Source organism: Oncorhynchus clarkii, chromosome 8 (assembly GCF_045791955.1).
Source record: "Oncorhynchus clarkii lewisi isolate Uvic-CL-2024 chromosome 8, UVic_Ocla_1.0, whole genome shotgun sequence".
NCBI lineage: Eukaryota > Metazoa > Chordata > Actinopteri > Salmoniformes > Salmonidae > Oncorhynchus > Oncorhynchus clarkii.
This window is the reverse complement of record NC_092154.1, coordinates 32045755-32061868: the sequence shown is the minus strand read 5'-3', so window position 1 is coordinate 32061868 and position 16114 is coordinate 32045755. Positions and strand designations below refer to the sequence as shown.

Sequence of the window (16114 nt, the reverse complement as noted above, 5' to 3'; positions counted from 1 at the left end):
GAACGTACTTTGGTGCGAAAAGTGCAAATCAATTCCAGAACAGCAGCAAAGGACTTTGTGAAGATGCTGGAGGAAACAGGTACAAAATTATCTAAATCCACAGTAAAACGAGTCCTATATCGACATAACCTGAAAGGCCGCTCAGCAAGGAATAAGCCACTGCTCCAAAACCACCATAAAAAAAAAGCCAGACTACGGTTTGCAACTGCACATTGGGACAAATATCGTACTTTCTGGAGAAATGTCCTCTGGTCTGACGAAAGAAAAATAGAGCTGTTTGGCCATAATTGCTATCGTTACGTTTGGAGGAAAGAGGGGGAGGCTTGCAAGCCGAAGAACACCATCCCAACCGTGAAGCACAGGGGTGCAGCATCATGTTGTGGGGGTGCTTTGCTGCAGGAGGGACTGGTGCACTTCACAAAATATATAGCATCATGAGGATTGAAAATTGTGTGGCTATATTGAAGCAACATCAAGACATCAGTCAGGAAGTTAAAGCTTGGTCACAAATGGGTCTTCCAAATTAACAATCACCCCAAGCATACTTCCAAAGTTGTTGCAAAATGGCTTAAGGACAACAAAGTCAAGATATTGGAGTGGCCATCACAAAGCCCTGACCTCAATCCCATAGAAAATTGTGGGCAGAACTGAAAAAACGTGTGCGAGCAAGGCCTACAAACCTGACTCAGTTACACCAGCTCTGTCAGGAGGAATGGGCCAAAATTCACCCAACTTCTTGTGGGAAGCTTGTGGAAGGCTACCTGAAACATTTGAACCAAGTTAAACAATTTAAAGGCAATGCTACCAAATACTAATGGAGTGTATGTAAACTTCTGACCCACTGGTCATTGTGGTGAAAGAAAAAAAAGAGCTGAAATTAATCACTCTCTCTATTATTCTGACATTTCACATTCTTAAAATAAAGTGGTGGTCCTAACTGACCTAAAAACAGGCAATTTTTACTAGGATTAAATGTCAGGAATTGTGAAAAACGGAGTTGAAATGTATTTGGCTAAGGTGTATGTAAACGTCCGACATGTACCTTGTAAATGCTCCCTTTCATACCTTCACTATGCACATATCCTTAACGTTCCTCTACGCAAAGAATTTCAAAGCTATGATAAACCGCAGTACACAAAACCGTGACATGCATGGGCAGAGGTCTAGATGCAGGAGTGTCGAGAATATACAGGTCAAAATAAAGGAAACAGTCAAATACAATGTCTTAATAGGCCGTCGGGCCACCACAAGTCAGAACAGCTTCAATCCACCAAGTGTCTGGAACTCTTTTGGAGGGACGAGACACCGTTGTTCCATGAGAAGTTTTGTTGATGGAAAACGCTGTCTCAAGTGCCACTCCAGAATTTCCCATAGTTGTCCAATTGGGTTGAAATCTGGTGACTGAGACGGCCATGGCATAGGGTTTACATAGTTGTCATGCTCGTCAAATCATTCAGTGCCTACTTGTGCCCTGTGGATGGGGGCATTGTCATCCCATGGGGGCATAGCGATGGTAGACAAAATAATGGCATGCCCAGCATTTGTTTTATACAGGATGGGATGCTAATTGATTAATTAACTCAGGAACCACACCTGTGTGGAAGCAACTCATTTCAATATACTTTGTATCCCTCATGTACGCAACTGTTTCCATTATTTTGACATTTAACTGTAAAATACATGTTTGTCTCTGCAGCAAATGTCCTTCTCTAAAGATATAAAACACTTCCCTGTGTGAAATGTGAACACACTTCATGAAATACATTTTCACACAAAAACTAGATAGTACATTCTGTAATTAACAACTGGAATATGATGAATATTGCAGAAAAGTATTCTCCCTTTTCTTATGAAACATTAGGTGACATTGTAACCTTGTTTTATTTTAGCAAAAATCCCTGAGGTGAGTACATTTTTACTACAGTATATTCTGATAAAAATATTTTAGTAGCAGAGGCTTTATTTTTAAAAATACAAAATCCAGAACAAAACAAAAACTACTGCTGATGACAGGGTTGTGCGCAACTAACTATTTGCATAATGTATTCTACCTTCCCACCCCTAGGAGGCTCACTACGTTGTGTCTTTGGCAGGCTGCTCAATAAATATCCCCTTGTGGTACTTCTGTCCAATCCCATAAGGCACGTGTGCAGCGATAGTCCCCAGCTCCTTGGCACCTTCAATGTGGAACATCTGGTCATCAAAGAAGATGTGAGGCTGGATCTTCTGCAGGAGAGGCCCTTTAGGGGCCCCGGCTAGGAACAGGGCCTCATCTATCTCCAGGCCCCAGCTCCTGAGTGTCTTGAGGACGCGGACCCCTGAGCTGGCTGCACTGCGGGATGTTACTAGGTAGGTACGAATGGGGCAGGTCATACGCTCGTTCTTGGCGTAGAACTTCCTCTGGAGCATCCCCAGCGCCTCCAGGAAACACTTTAAGGGACCCTGAGTGAATGAACGAGACATAGGGTTGGCATTGCATAATTTATATATATATTTTTTTTAAAATCTAAGCAAATAAAACATAAATGGGTTCAACTTTATTTGGACATTCTCCTATTATAGATGGTCTTTAGACGCTCAAACTATCACCAATCAATCAACTACCACAGATGATACGCAACAACTTACAAGGGTTAAGGTTAGGTCTAGGATTAGAGTAAGTGGGTGTGTTTGTTAAAACGTTTGTTGAACATCTATAATAGAGGTTGACCGATTAAACGGAATGGGCGATTAATTAGGGCCGATTTCAAGTTGTCATAACAATCGGAAATCTGTATTTTTGGCAGATAAAAAAAAAAAAAATGTACACCATTATTTAACTAGACAAGTCAGTTAAGAACACATTCTTATTTTCAATGACGGCCTAGGAACGGTGGGTTAACTGCCTCGTTCAGGGGCTGAACGACAGATTTTTACCTTGTCAGCTCGGGGGATTCAATCTTGCAACCTTGCAGTTAACTAGTCCAACGATCTAACCACCTGATTACATTGCGCTCCACGAGGAGCCTGCCTGTTATGCGAATGCAGTAAGCCAAGGTAAGTTGCTAGCTAGCAATAAACTTCTTATAAAAAACAATGTTACACTGGCAATACTAAAGTGCCTATAAGAACATCCAATAGTCAAAGGTTAATGAAATACAAATGGTAGAGAGAGAAATAGTCCTATAACTACAACCTAAAACTTCTTACCTGGGAATATTGAAGACTCATGTTAAAAGGAATCACCAGCTTTCATATGTTCTCATGTTCTGAGCAAGGAACTTAAACGTTAGCTTTCTTACATGGCACATATTGCACTTTTACTTTCTTCTCCAACACTTAGTTTTTGCATTATTTAAACCAAATTGAACATGTTTCATTATTTATTTGAGGCTAAATTGATTTTATTGTGTATTATATTCAGTTAAAATAAGTGTTCATTCAGTATTGTTGTAATTGTCATTATTACAAATACATAAATAAAAAAATTGGCCGATTAATCAGTATCGGCTTTTTTTGGTCCTCCAATAATCGGTATCGGCGTTGAAAAATCATAATCGGTCGACCTCTAATCTATAACCCTCTATAGGGAGACTCCAAATAAAGTGTTACCCATCGAAAAAAAAAAAAGTGAATCAGAAACAAAAAGCTAAAAGAAAAGAGGCATGTACTCTCGAACACCTGTGCAAGAGGTTTGTTCTCAAACTCCTTCTCGTGCTCAAAGAACGTGTCCAGGCCGTGTTGTTTCACGATGATCTCCGACTCATCAGAGAAGAGGACGGCGTCCCCGTCAAAGGCAACTTTCAGCTGTGTGTCGGATAGCTGGTTCTCCACATCTCCGGACGCAAACGTGGTCGCTGCTGCAATGCCTATTTATAAAGACATTATAAGGGGCTTATACATGCTCATAACAATGGTATCATAATGTATTACATCTGTAGGCTATATTATACCTATAAAGCGTTCCCACAATGTATGTCTACATTTTTTTTTTTTTTACTCTGTTACAAACGCAGTATCCAAGCTAAACTAAAACAGTTTAATCCCTATAGGACAATAAAGGAAAGTAGCATTATCAATTACCCTCCTCAATGGCCTCGATGACTTGCTCTCCATCCTTTGAGAGGTACAGGTTGGTCATGTAGGCCTTCAGGTAGCCAATAGGGCTTTCCCCTCCCGTCATACAGAATCTTTCAATGGTTAAATCTGTCAGGGAGAGTGGAAAACAAAAACATATCAGAACCCAATAGAAATCTGATAGTATCATCATCAGGCTGGTAGCCAAAGATGGCCACTAACATCCACACAAAACAGGCATTTAACTATTAATAAAAAAACATTTGGTCAAAAAATACCAGTTATTCAGTGAAATGCAGCACAGAAGTAGTGAGTCTTATAACCAAAGAAATATAATTACTAGAATTACTGGGCATTGTATTTCTCTGCTTATAGCACGGTAGTATGGCTGAGCGTGTCGACCACGAACTGTAGTGGTTGATGCTGTTGATGAGGCGCACGCCGACCTGGGCATGGTTATTCGTCATCAGGACGATGTCAAACAACTCGTCGCTGTCGGGGTAGAGCCGCCTCAGCCGTGCGTTCACATTCATCAGAGCCTGCAGTGTGTGTGTGTGTGTGTGTGTGTTTTTAGGACAGAATTGACACAAGGGGTAAAGTCAAAACCTGACTGGTGGGTACTAGAGCAACTACTTACAGGTGGTTGCTTCAGACTATTTAGTCCCAAGTTGCAACATATACATATGCACGCAGGCACACTCACATGTACTGATAAATGCACAGGGGGGGAAGGGGACAAGAATTCGGCCCTGGCATTTTATCCACACCAGCCCACGTCGCTGTATAAACCACCATCATGCTACCACCCCCGGTAGGCCACCAACCACACACCCACTATACCCTGACAGGCAATAGTGCTGACATAACATTGGTAGTACAATTCAGCGTTTCTCAACCATTTTCTGTTCCAGTGACTGGCAACACATGGTCCTCTTTTTTTAATCCAGCTCATGTTTAAAAAAAAGATGTAAAAACACCACTGGAAATACAACTCACCACTATAACTGGGCCTCTTCTCTAACCATTTTGGTTTGCCTCCCTGTTGTGCTGTCTATTAACGACTTAGGCTATATTGCAAACTCGTGCCCGTCGTACATGTTCTCCTGAATCAGCACGGCCCATGTTGGTGGTTCACACCAACATAGATTAAACCTTGATTTAACCCAGTTTAAGAGTTCTAATAATCTTGGTGCAACAAATTTTGACATTTAAATTAAATCTTTCCTCTAATCTAAGTTTAGTTTTCACTTCAAACCTGTTGCTCAACGAATAAAAAAAAATATTAACTTAGATTGGAGATTAATTCTAAACTGCCACTTGAGGTGGTTTAACTGATAAAATGGCTGCACATCTACTGTGGAGAAACCAAAATGACAAGAGTTCCTCAGAGATTAATTAGAGACAGGGTGAATCCTGTTGCGTGTTATGATAATTAACAAATGATTAGTAGGCTATTTACGTGCCCATTTTGTACAACAATTGAATTATGGGCTTATGACATGCTCAACCTTGGTACGAATGATGATGTTATGCAACAATCTGAACGGGCCTGATTAACGGTAACATTGTAGTGAAGTTGCATTAACGTTAGTTTTAACGTGCATTATAGGTATTGATATTTACCAGTTATTTATGCTTACTAAATATTGCTGGGTCGAGTTGTGTGTCGTCATCATAGGGGTTATGGAGAGGGGCAAACTGCTGGGGAATCATCTCACATATCTTCTGGGTGATGGGATCAATTGCCTTGGACAGAGGCCCCCCTCCGAAGAAGTGTAACATTGTTTCATCTAACATGTACAAGCAGCAATGCATGACTCAATACATTTTGTGCAACCTAACCCAGTAATTGTCATGAATTATGGGTTGACAATTAGACTATAGCTGCTATATTTCTGTCAAAAAAGGACTCCAGATTTTATTATTTTTTTTCAATAGAGATGATACATTGTAATGTTCAAAACCTGAGGAAGTGGAAACTCAATGAACTAGATCAAAATGAACTAGATCGATAACTGTAACACCCACTGCCAGTAGCCATGTATTCAACCAACAGAACATTTTATGTCCTAAAGCACTTTGCATTTGTAGGCTACTACCCATGTGTCCTTTGCGCATTTCGCACGTGTACCGCTCCATATCTCAAAGCCATATCAAATATCTAGGTGGTAAAATAATTGCTATTGAGCGTTGAGAAATAAAAGTGATACCTGCAGAAAGCGGAGGCCCTCCAATCGTCAACCAGGAAAAGGGGGACAAAGCTTCCAAAGCTGTGTTTTCCCCCCCAATTACATTTTGAAATGTCATACGATTAGAACATATTTTTCTCTCAAGTGCATTAGGGTGGGGGGGGGGGGGGGGGGGGGAGAGTGGCTTGCTCATTACAGAAGCAGGCCCCAATGAAAACAGGCACAGGGCACACACTTTCATTACAGGAATCATGAGGCTAATGCACTTTACCGTTTGCCCAAATCATGGTTTTAGCTGCAAAAAAAATGACATTTGGAGTGAGAAGAAATGTAAAATGTGCTCTTCCTAAGTTTATAGGCAGTGACACCCATCCTTACAGTTTATGATCCATGATGTCTGTCTAACTGATGACAGTGTCGGAACAAGTATCTTTAGCTATGCCGCGTTTCACTTTGAATATGAGTTTGCATGACCTCAGCCTACCAGAAAATCAGGCCGGCCCATCTTGGCAGATTAGTATAACAGAAATCGCACAAATAAAATCAAATAAAACCAACAAATTAACTGGTCCAGCCCATCTGGCATTTCCCAGAATTGCCAGATGTCTAGGGGCAGGTTGGACAACAGTCCAACATGTGCTAATTAGCTAAATGAGTCTTCGAACACCTGTGTGTAAACGGAGGACAGACGCCACAAACATGTCACTGAAAAACACTGTTGGCTGCAAATGTGTTAACATTGGAGTCCACCTGTGGTAAATCTGTGGTAAATTCAATTGATTGGACATGATTTGGAAAAGGACACACTTCTCTAAATAAGGTTCCACAGTTGACAGTGCATGTCAGAGCAAAAACCAAGCCATGAGGTCGGAGGAATTGTCCGTAGAGCTCAGGCAGGATTGTGTCAATGCACAGATCTAGGGAAGGATACCAAAACCTTTCTGCGGCATTGAAGGTCCCCAAGAACACAGTGGTCTCCATCATTCGTAAATGGATGAAGTTTGGAACCACAAAAACTCTTCCTAGAGCTGGCTGCCTGGCCAAACTGAGAAATCGGGGAAGAAAGGCCTTGGTTAGGGATGTGACCAAGAAGTCGATGGTCACTCAGACAGAGCTCCTCTGTGGAGATGGGAGAACCTTCCAGAAGGACAACCATCTCTGTAGCACTCCACCAATCAGGCCTTTATGGTAGTGGCCAGACGGAAGCCACTCCTCAGTAAAAGTCACATGACAGCCTGCTTGGTGTTTGCAAAAAGGTACCTAAAGATTTGCAGACCATGAACTCATTGGTCTGAATGCCAAGCTTCACGTCTGGAAGAAACCTGGCACCATCCCTACCGTGAAGCATGGTGGTGGCAGCATTATGCTGTGGGGATTTTTTTCAGCGGCAGGGAGTGGGAGACTAGTCAGGATCGAGGGGGGAAAATGAACAGAAGTACAGACAGATACTTAATGAAAAGGTTCACCTTCCAACAGGAAAATGACCCTAAGCACACAGCCAAGACAATGCAGGAGTGGCTATGGGACAAGTCTCCAAGTGTCCTAGAGTGGCCCAGCCAGAGCCCAAACCAGATCGAACATCTCTGGAGAGACCTGAAAATTGCTGTGCAGCAACTCTCCCCATCCAACCTGACAGAAGTTAAGAGGATCTGCAGAGAAGAATGGGAGAAACTCCCCAAATACAGGTGTGCCAAGCTTGTAGCGTCATACCCAAGAAGACTTAATGATGTAATCGCTGCCAAAGGTGCCTCAACAAAGTACTGAGTAAAGGGTCTGAATACTTATGTAAATGTGATGGTTGCTTAAAATAGAACCATTTCTAAAAACCTGTTTTTGCTTTGTCATTATGGGCTATTCTGTGTAAATTGAGGAACAAAAATCAACTATTTTAGAAAAAGGCTGAAATGTAACAAAAATGTGGAAAAAGTGAAGGTCTGAATTCTTTCCGAATGAATTGTAAATCTACCGCAGTCAGGTGAAAGCACCTCAGCTATGACATGTTTGTCTGTCTGTAAGGTACACCGTTTTTAAAATGCCGAATTGCTACGCCATTTTACTTGTCTGTAAAGGAATGCCTCTTAAAGAAGAAGTTACAGGTCTGTGAGAGCCAGAAATCTTGCTTGTTTGTAGGTGACCAAATACTTATTTTCCACCATAATTTGCAAATAAATTCATTAAAAATCCTACAATGTGATTTTCTGGATTTTTTTTCTCATTTTGTCTGTCATAGTTGAAGTGTACCTATGATGAAAATTACAAGCCTCTTTCATCTTTTTAAGTGGGAGAACTTGCACAATTGGTGGCTGACTAAATACTTTTTTGAAAGGAAGAAGGAAAGGCAGGAATCTAGGAAAGGGAGCTATTAAAGGAGGCAGTTAGATAAGCTAGGAAAGGAAATTAGATAAGGAAAGGGATATAGAGAAGGGGGAGAGGAAAGAGAGGTAGGGAAGGAAGCTAGGAAAGGAGGAAAGGAAATACATCTAGGAAAGTAGAAAAATAAATGGAGTTAGAAAAGGAAAATGACAGAGGAAGGAAGAAAATTAATCTAGGAAAGAAAAGGAGTAGAGGAAAAGTAAGCCAGAAAAGGGAGCTAGGAATGGAAGAAAGGCACTAGGAAAGGAAAGGAGACAAGAAAATGGAGATGGGGAAGGAGGAGAGGAAAGGGATGATGTAGGAAAGGAAAATAAGTTAATAAAGGAGCAAAGGAAGCTAGGAAAGGAAAGGAACCTAGTAAAGAAAAGGAGTTCACATATACAGTGCCTTGCGAAAGTATTCGGCCCCCTTGAACTTTGCGACCTTTTGCCACATTTCAGGCTTCAAACATAAAGATATAAAACTGTATTTTTTGGGTGAAGAATCAACAACAAGTGGGACACAATCATGAAGTGGAATGACATTTATTGGATATTTCAAACTTTTTTAACAAATCAAAAACTGAAAAATTGGGCGTGCAAAATTATTCAGCCCCCTTAAGTTAATACTTTGTAGCGCCACCTTTTGCTGCGATTACAGCTGTAAGTCGCTTGGGGTATGTCTCTATCAGTTTTGCACATCGAGAGACTGACATTTTTTCCCATTCCTCCTTGCAAAACAGCTCGAGCTCAGTGAGGTTGGATGGAGAGCATTTGTGAACAGCAGTTTTCAGTTCTTTCCACAGATTCTCGATTGGATTCAGGTCTGGACTTTGACTTGGCCATTCTAACACCTGGATATGTTTATTTTTGAACCATTCCATTGTAGATTTTGCTTTATGTTTTGGATCATTGTCTTGTTGGAAGACAAATCTCCGTCCCAGTCTCAGGTCTTTTGCAGACTCCATTGGGTTTTCTTCCAGAATGGTCCTGTATTTGGCTCCATCCATCTTCCCATCAATTTTAACCATCTTCCCTGTCCCTGCTGAAGAAAAGCAGGCCCAAACCATGATGCTGCCACCACCATGTTTGACAGTGGGGATGGTGTGTTCAGCTGTGTTGCTTTTACGCCAAACATAACGTTTTGCATTGTTGCCAAAAAGTTCAATTTTGGTTTCATCTGACCAGAGCACCTTCTTCCACATGTTTGGTGTGTCTCCCAGGTGGCTTGTGGCAAACTTTAAACGACACTTTTTATGGATATCTTTAAGAAATGGCTTTCTTCTTGCCACTCTTCCATAAAGGCCAGATTTGTGCAATATACGACTGATTGTTGTCCTATGGACAGAGTCTCCCACCTCAGCTGTAGATCTCTGCAGTTCATCCAGAGTGATCATGGGCCTCTTGGCTGCATCTCTGATCAGTCTTCTCCTTGTATGAGCTGAAAGTTTAGAGGGACGGCCAGGTCTTGGTAGATTTGCAGTGGTCTGATACTCCTTCCATTTCAATATTATCGCTTGCACAGTGCTCCTTGGGATGTTTAAAGCTTGGGAAATCTTTTTGTATCCAAATCCGGCTTTAAACTTCTTCACAACAGTATCTCGGACCTGCCTGGTGTGTTCCTTGTTCTTCATGATGCTCTCTGCGCTTTTAACGGACCTCTGAGACTATCATAGTGCAGGTGCATTTATACGGAGACTTGATTACACACAGGTGGATTGTATTTATCATCATTAGTCATTTAGGTCAACATTGGATCATTCAGAGATCCTCACTGAACTTCCGGAGAGAGTTTGCTGCACTGAAAGTAAAGGGGCTGAATAATTTTGCACGCCCAATTTTTCAGTTTTTGATTTGTTAAAAAAGGTTGAAATATCCAATAAATGTTGTTCCACTTCATGATTGTGTCCCACATGTTGTTGTTTCTTCACAAAAAAATACAGTTTTATATCTTTATGTTTGAAGCCTGAAATGTGGCAAAAGGTCGCAAAGTTCAAGGGGGCCGAATACTTTCGCAAGGCACTGTATGTGGAAGGGATTAATGGCAGCCATTAGATGGCTATAGTATTAGTTTCAGTAACAGGCTATTTTTAGTGACAGGCTAGTTTTAGTTACAGGCTGCTGTGGATGCTCGCTCTGTCATTCTGAAGAGAAAAAAAATACTAATGTTCCCAGGCTACACATTTTAAGCACATTATCTGGCTACTTTTTGCATAAAGCCAAACGCCCGCTATATAGTTACTGTTTATCTGGGCGTTATTACTAATTCATTGAAATAAAATTGATACCAGCACAAAAACACAGAACATGCAATAATGGGAAAACTGATTAATATTGAAAACTACACAAGATGATCCCACAGGTGAAGAAGCCAGATATGGAGGTTCTGGACTGGCTTGGTTACACGTGGTCTGCATTTGTGAGGCCGGTAGGACGTATTGCCAAATTCTCTAAAACAATGTTGGAGGCAGTTTATGGTAGAGAAATTAACATTAAATTATCTGGCAGTAGCTCTGGTGGATAATCCTACAAGTCAGCATGCCAATTTCACACTCCCTCAAAACTTGAGACATCTGTGGCATTATGTTGTGTGACAAAACTGCACATTTTAGAGTGTCCTTTTATTGTCTCCAGCACAAGGTGCAGCTCTGTAATGATCATGCTGTTTAATCAGCTATTTGATATGCCACACCTGTCAGGTGGATGAATTATCTTGGCAAAGGAGAAATGCTCATTAACAGGGATGTAAACAAATTTGTGTCCAACATTTGAGAGAATGAACATTTTGTGTGTATGGAACATTTCTGGCATCTTTATTTCAGGTCATGAAACACGAGACCAACACTACATTTTGCGTTTATTTTTTTGTTCAGTGTATAAATATTACAAACATTTTTACTTTACGACAGTATGCATTACATAAAATAGCCTATTTGATACACACATAATGAATTCATGTTGACCTATACACTTTAAAAAAAATACATAATCCATCATGCAAATGACCAATTATTAAACGATGTATTGCAAATAACCTACTAGTTCTTATTGCACCTACAGGTAGGCTACACTCAATGTACGGTGCTGATGAACATCGTCAAACAATGCCCCCCTCCCTCAAACACAATAATAACTTCTCCCGAGTTTTCACCCCCTCGTCTTGGACCAGTCCGAAACAGAACATCATGGCGATTGATGGTAAGTACACCGTTAACTTGCATGGGACATAGTTAGAATGCTTAGTGACAGTACCATTAATTCAGCAAGATAGATGTCTAATAATGATATAGATGCACATTGCGTTGTCCCGTCAGCTTGGGCTGTAGGCAGCCTACATAGCGAGACGGGATGCTGAAAATTAGACGCAAGAGGCAATAGGGATGTTGCAGTACCTTCACCGGATGCGCGCGAAGTGGTGTTGAAGTGGACAGCGACCAATAACATACACGTGACTTGGACATGACATTGTCTTTGCTTAGTCGTATGCGTGAGTGTATCGAAATCTTGATAGGCTACACAAATGCTTCTTTAGAAACAGGAGTAAGTGTTCAAGTGTATTATAGGATAATGGGATCAGAACTTTATGAGTGGTGCAGTCAGATCAATGCTGTCAATGGTAGCCTACCTGTCAGTTTGTCTTTTTAAAACTCTGAAAATGTCCAGATTGAAAACTGCATGCCTGCTTCTGGGCAATACTGCATGTCATACACATTTATGGGCTACTTGGTCACGTGTACTCACTAGCAGGTTGGTTGGTTGCGATCCCATCTCAGCATTGGAAGTGCGGCAGTCACACCTGGCAAATGTGGTGCTGTGAGATGGAAGAGGGAGGAGAGATTGTCAGCTGTCAGTTGGTGAATGTGCTGGTCCTTAGTCAATGCTCGTCTATACTTTACTGGTTATTGGTGTAAATACACAAAATGTTTCTAAATTACTTGGGCTATTGCTTTTTTTGTAACCTATATCCATTTTTTTGAGGCAGGCTTCGGCTCAACAGAAAATTGCGTTGAGAGCAAATAGGAAGCATTTTCTGCAAGCTACAGATATTGCCAGAAGATAGAAAAGCTTTGCCTATTTTCAAGTGCTTTTGGTTTTTACCTGACTTTTTTTGCTCGACGGCTGACGGCAAATATGGAAACGGAGAGCGATAGAAAAAGTAGTCACTACTGGTCATATAGGGCTACTGCCAAAGTAAAAACATAATTCATTTCTAAGCAGTAGCCTGTTTTGCACTCTTTGAGCAACCTCTTGTTTTTGTCCTCGATTTCCTTCTTCAATGTGGACTTCCCGTGTGTGCTCTGTCTCTGTAAACTCATAGGGAGTATAGTACACATTCAGTAGTGAGAGGTTCGTTTGAGGGTCAAGAGCCTGAGCTACTATGCGACTAAGAACTATTGTACACTCTCTCTGTAGCCACTCAGAAAAGTAAGTCCTACACAACATAGTGCCAAGTATGTGTGTGTTGCATGAGTGCATGTGCCTACGTGTGTGTACTTTGCATGTGCCTGTGTGCGTGTTTGTGTATTCGTGTGTGTGTTTGTCTTTATTGTCCTATGAGTTTGTGAAGGTTGGGATACAGGGTTAAGAACATTGATCTATTTACAGTGCATTCAGAAAGTATTCACACCCCTGGACTTTTTACACATTTTGTTACATTACAGCCTTATTCTAAAATTGATTAAATAAAACATTTTCCTCATCAATCTACACACAATACCCCATAATGAAAAAGCAAAAACAAGTTGTTCAATTTTTTTTGCAAATATATTCAAAATAAAAATTAAAAATACCTTATTTACATAAGTATATACTTTATATAATGTAGCAAAATGTGGAAAAAGTCAAGGGGTCTGAATATTTCTGAATGCGCTGTATGTAAGTATACTCTGTGTTCTCTATTCTATTATACTACTCAACGTTTAAATTCAACGGTTTAATGGACAGACACGTTTTGTTCGATTTTAAACCCTTATTCATGTGTGATTTCTCACAGATAAGGAATTGGACCCTTTAGTGAAAAAACTTCTCATTATGTAATGGGACAGTGCATTGATAAATCTAATTGAACGTACTTAAACACTGGATCACCCCATGAGATTAGTTGGCTCGAGTTAATTAGTGTGACATCTGCCTCAGTAGCCTGAGGAAGAGTCGACATAGGAGCCAGAGCAATTTCTTAACCCCTGACCCCTGACGCTCGTATCCCTTTACTTACCCCTTAGGTGGTGGTGGGAGGAGCTGTGGGGTGCATGAGCTCATCTGTGCCAGACGAGGTAAGATCAGGGGGGTTGCTCTGTTTGTCTGTCTGTACTCTTACTGTACTCTATGCTTCCTTGACTGTCTGCTTGACTGTACTTGTATCCCCCTAAAAGCAGAGGGATGGCTCCATCAAAGCACTTGGCTATCTGTTTTGCTTGTTTGTAACTTTTGAGTATAGAGGGCTACTCTATTGTTACACACTTCTAGAAGATTCGATATTTGTGTGTGACAGTGGAGGCTGGTGGGAGGAGCTATAGGAGGACGGGCTCATTGTAATGGCTGAAATGGAACGGAGTCAAACGTGGTTTCCATATGTTTGGTACCATTCCATTGATTCCATTCCAGCCATTACAATGAGCCTGTCCTCCTATAGCTCCTCCCACCAGCCTCCACTGGTGTGTGAATCAAGTTTTAGACCTCTTCTCCAGAGAAGGCAATAGTAGTCATTATTTATTTACCACAGAGGTTTTGTTTCATATATGGGGGGCAACGTTTTCAGATTAACCAATTGCGTTTAAATATGCGTGCCCTACATTTCCTTAGTAACCTCAAACACGCATACAATGGCACTCTGATACTGGGTCCTGAAAAAGGATATTGCCATTGCTACCATGCTCAGCTAGTCGGGTGGCAGGTGGTCTAGCGGTTAGAGTGGTAGGCCAGTCCATGTGCCCTTGAGCAAAGCACTTAACCTTCATTTGCTCCAGGAGTGCTGGACTGCTATGACTGACCCTGTAAAACAACACATTTCGCTGCACTTACCTGGTGTATGTGACAATGAAACGTTTTTGTTTTATCTGAATATAAACAGCGAATTATGCAAAGAGGAAATACTAGAATAAATGTGGCAGTTTTCTTTTCTTCTCATCAGTATTTCAATGTCATATCGTAGACTCTCTTTTTTTCATTTGAATTTTGTGGACAAACACGGTACACATTTGTCAGAGTAACTCGGCTGTTGACATATATTCCATTAGTGGAATGTCAAATGTTCATGGTCTTTTACTTTTAATTAGTGTTTTTATTTTTTGTGTGTGAACAGAATATTGTGTCAGTTATCTGGAAAACAGATGTAGCCCTGAGGCTTGGGAGTTCAAGTTCACATACTGCACAGCAGAACGCGCTTGTTGTTTTCTTTCTCTGATGCTCGGTTCAAAGATTGCCCTTGGGAAAACACAACACACACACACATACACAAACACATGCACGTACTGTACATACGCACACACAAACACATGCATGCACGCACACACACACACCCCTACCCATTCACATCCACCCATGCTCTCATACACACACACACACACACACACACACACACACACACACACACACACACACACACACACACACACACTCAGCTGCTTTGGAAACTCATCATACGAGCTCATCCCATCTGTCAGTATGAGATGAATAAGTCCAGTGTCCATGACTTCACTCACCATCAGCCTCTATTGCCTTATAACAGTAATCCTTAGTGAGTGCAGAGCGGGACAACAGCATCTCACTACGAGTGCTGATCTAGGATCAGCTCTCCCTGTCCATATAATCATATTCATTCATCTCTAAAAGGCATAACTGATCCTCTATCAGCACTCTGAGACTTTGTGAACACGGGCTCGGGTCAGGTTAGCATGGGGCTAGCTAATGGCTAACACTCCACCAGCATCTGTCAATGAGCGAGGCTTCCGGTTACTGTAGGTGTTTGAATTATTTAGGAGCAGTTGACATGCAAACAGCAGTAGCTTATGAAGTGTCACCACCGCACTCAGGTCAGGGACAGGGACATACAGCACAGGACAGTTAAGCCTGGCATTTGGACTTCAGGGTCACTTCAGGACCTAATTTGACTCAATTACCAGAATTGTCTTCAGTGAGAGAGGATAGGTAGTGTAACTGTGTTGGGTGTTGAGAAAAATCAAGAAATTTTTTGACCAAACACGAAAGATCACCTCATGGTCTCGAAGCGTTGTTACAGCTTTTGGTTACGTTGGACTCAATGTTAGGATCATAACCAATTTTTTTTTCTTTTTTTCTTTGTGTTAGACTCAATAATTGTATTGGATTACCACTAAGGGGAACAGCACAAAACACTGGTGTTTTGACAGAATGGAATAATTCACCATAGCCTAGGCGTGAAGCAATTGAGACACATACACAATCGAAAGCTGCTAGAATGGAGAAGGTGAGCTATGCATGTGGGTTATTGTTCTCTTATCTCTCCCTCTCTTTCACTCTTTCTGCTGAGCTTTGACTATC

General features: G+C 41.2%; 1 protein-coding gene across 1 annotated transcript; it reads right to left on the bottom strand.

Annotated features, from left to right (window-relative positions):
• Positions 1-2073: 2073 nt before the first annotated feature.
• LOC139415435 (cytosolic 5'-nucleotidase 1A-like) lies at positions 2074-5838 on the bottom strand. Its single transcript, XM_071163529.1, has 6 exons — positions 5697-5838; positions 4760-4764; positions 4466-4595; positions 4063-4185; positions 3661-3848; positions 2074-2442 (listed from the first exon to the last, which is right to left on the bottom strand). The coding sequence occupies exons 1-6, from the start codon at positions 5836-5838 to the stop codon at positions 2074-2076; spliced, it is 957 nt and encodes a 318-aa protein (XP_071019630.1).
• Between the last annotated feature and the right edge of the window lie 10276 nt (positions 5839-16114).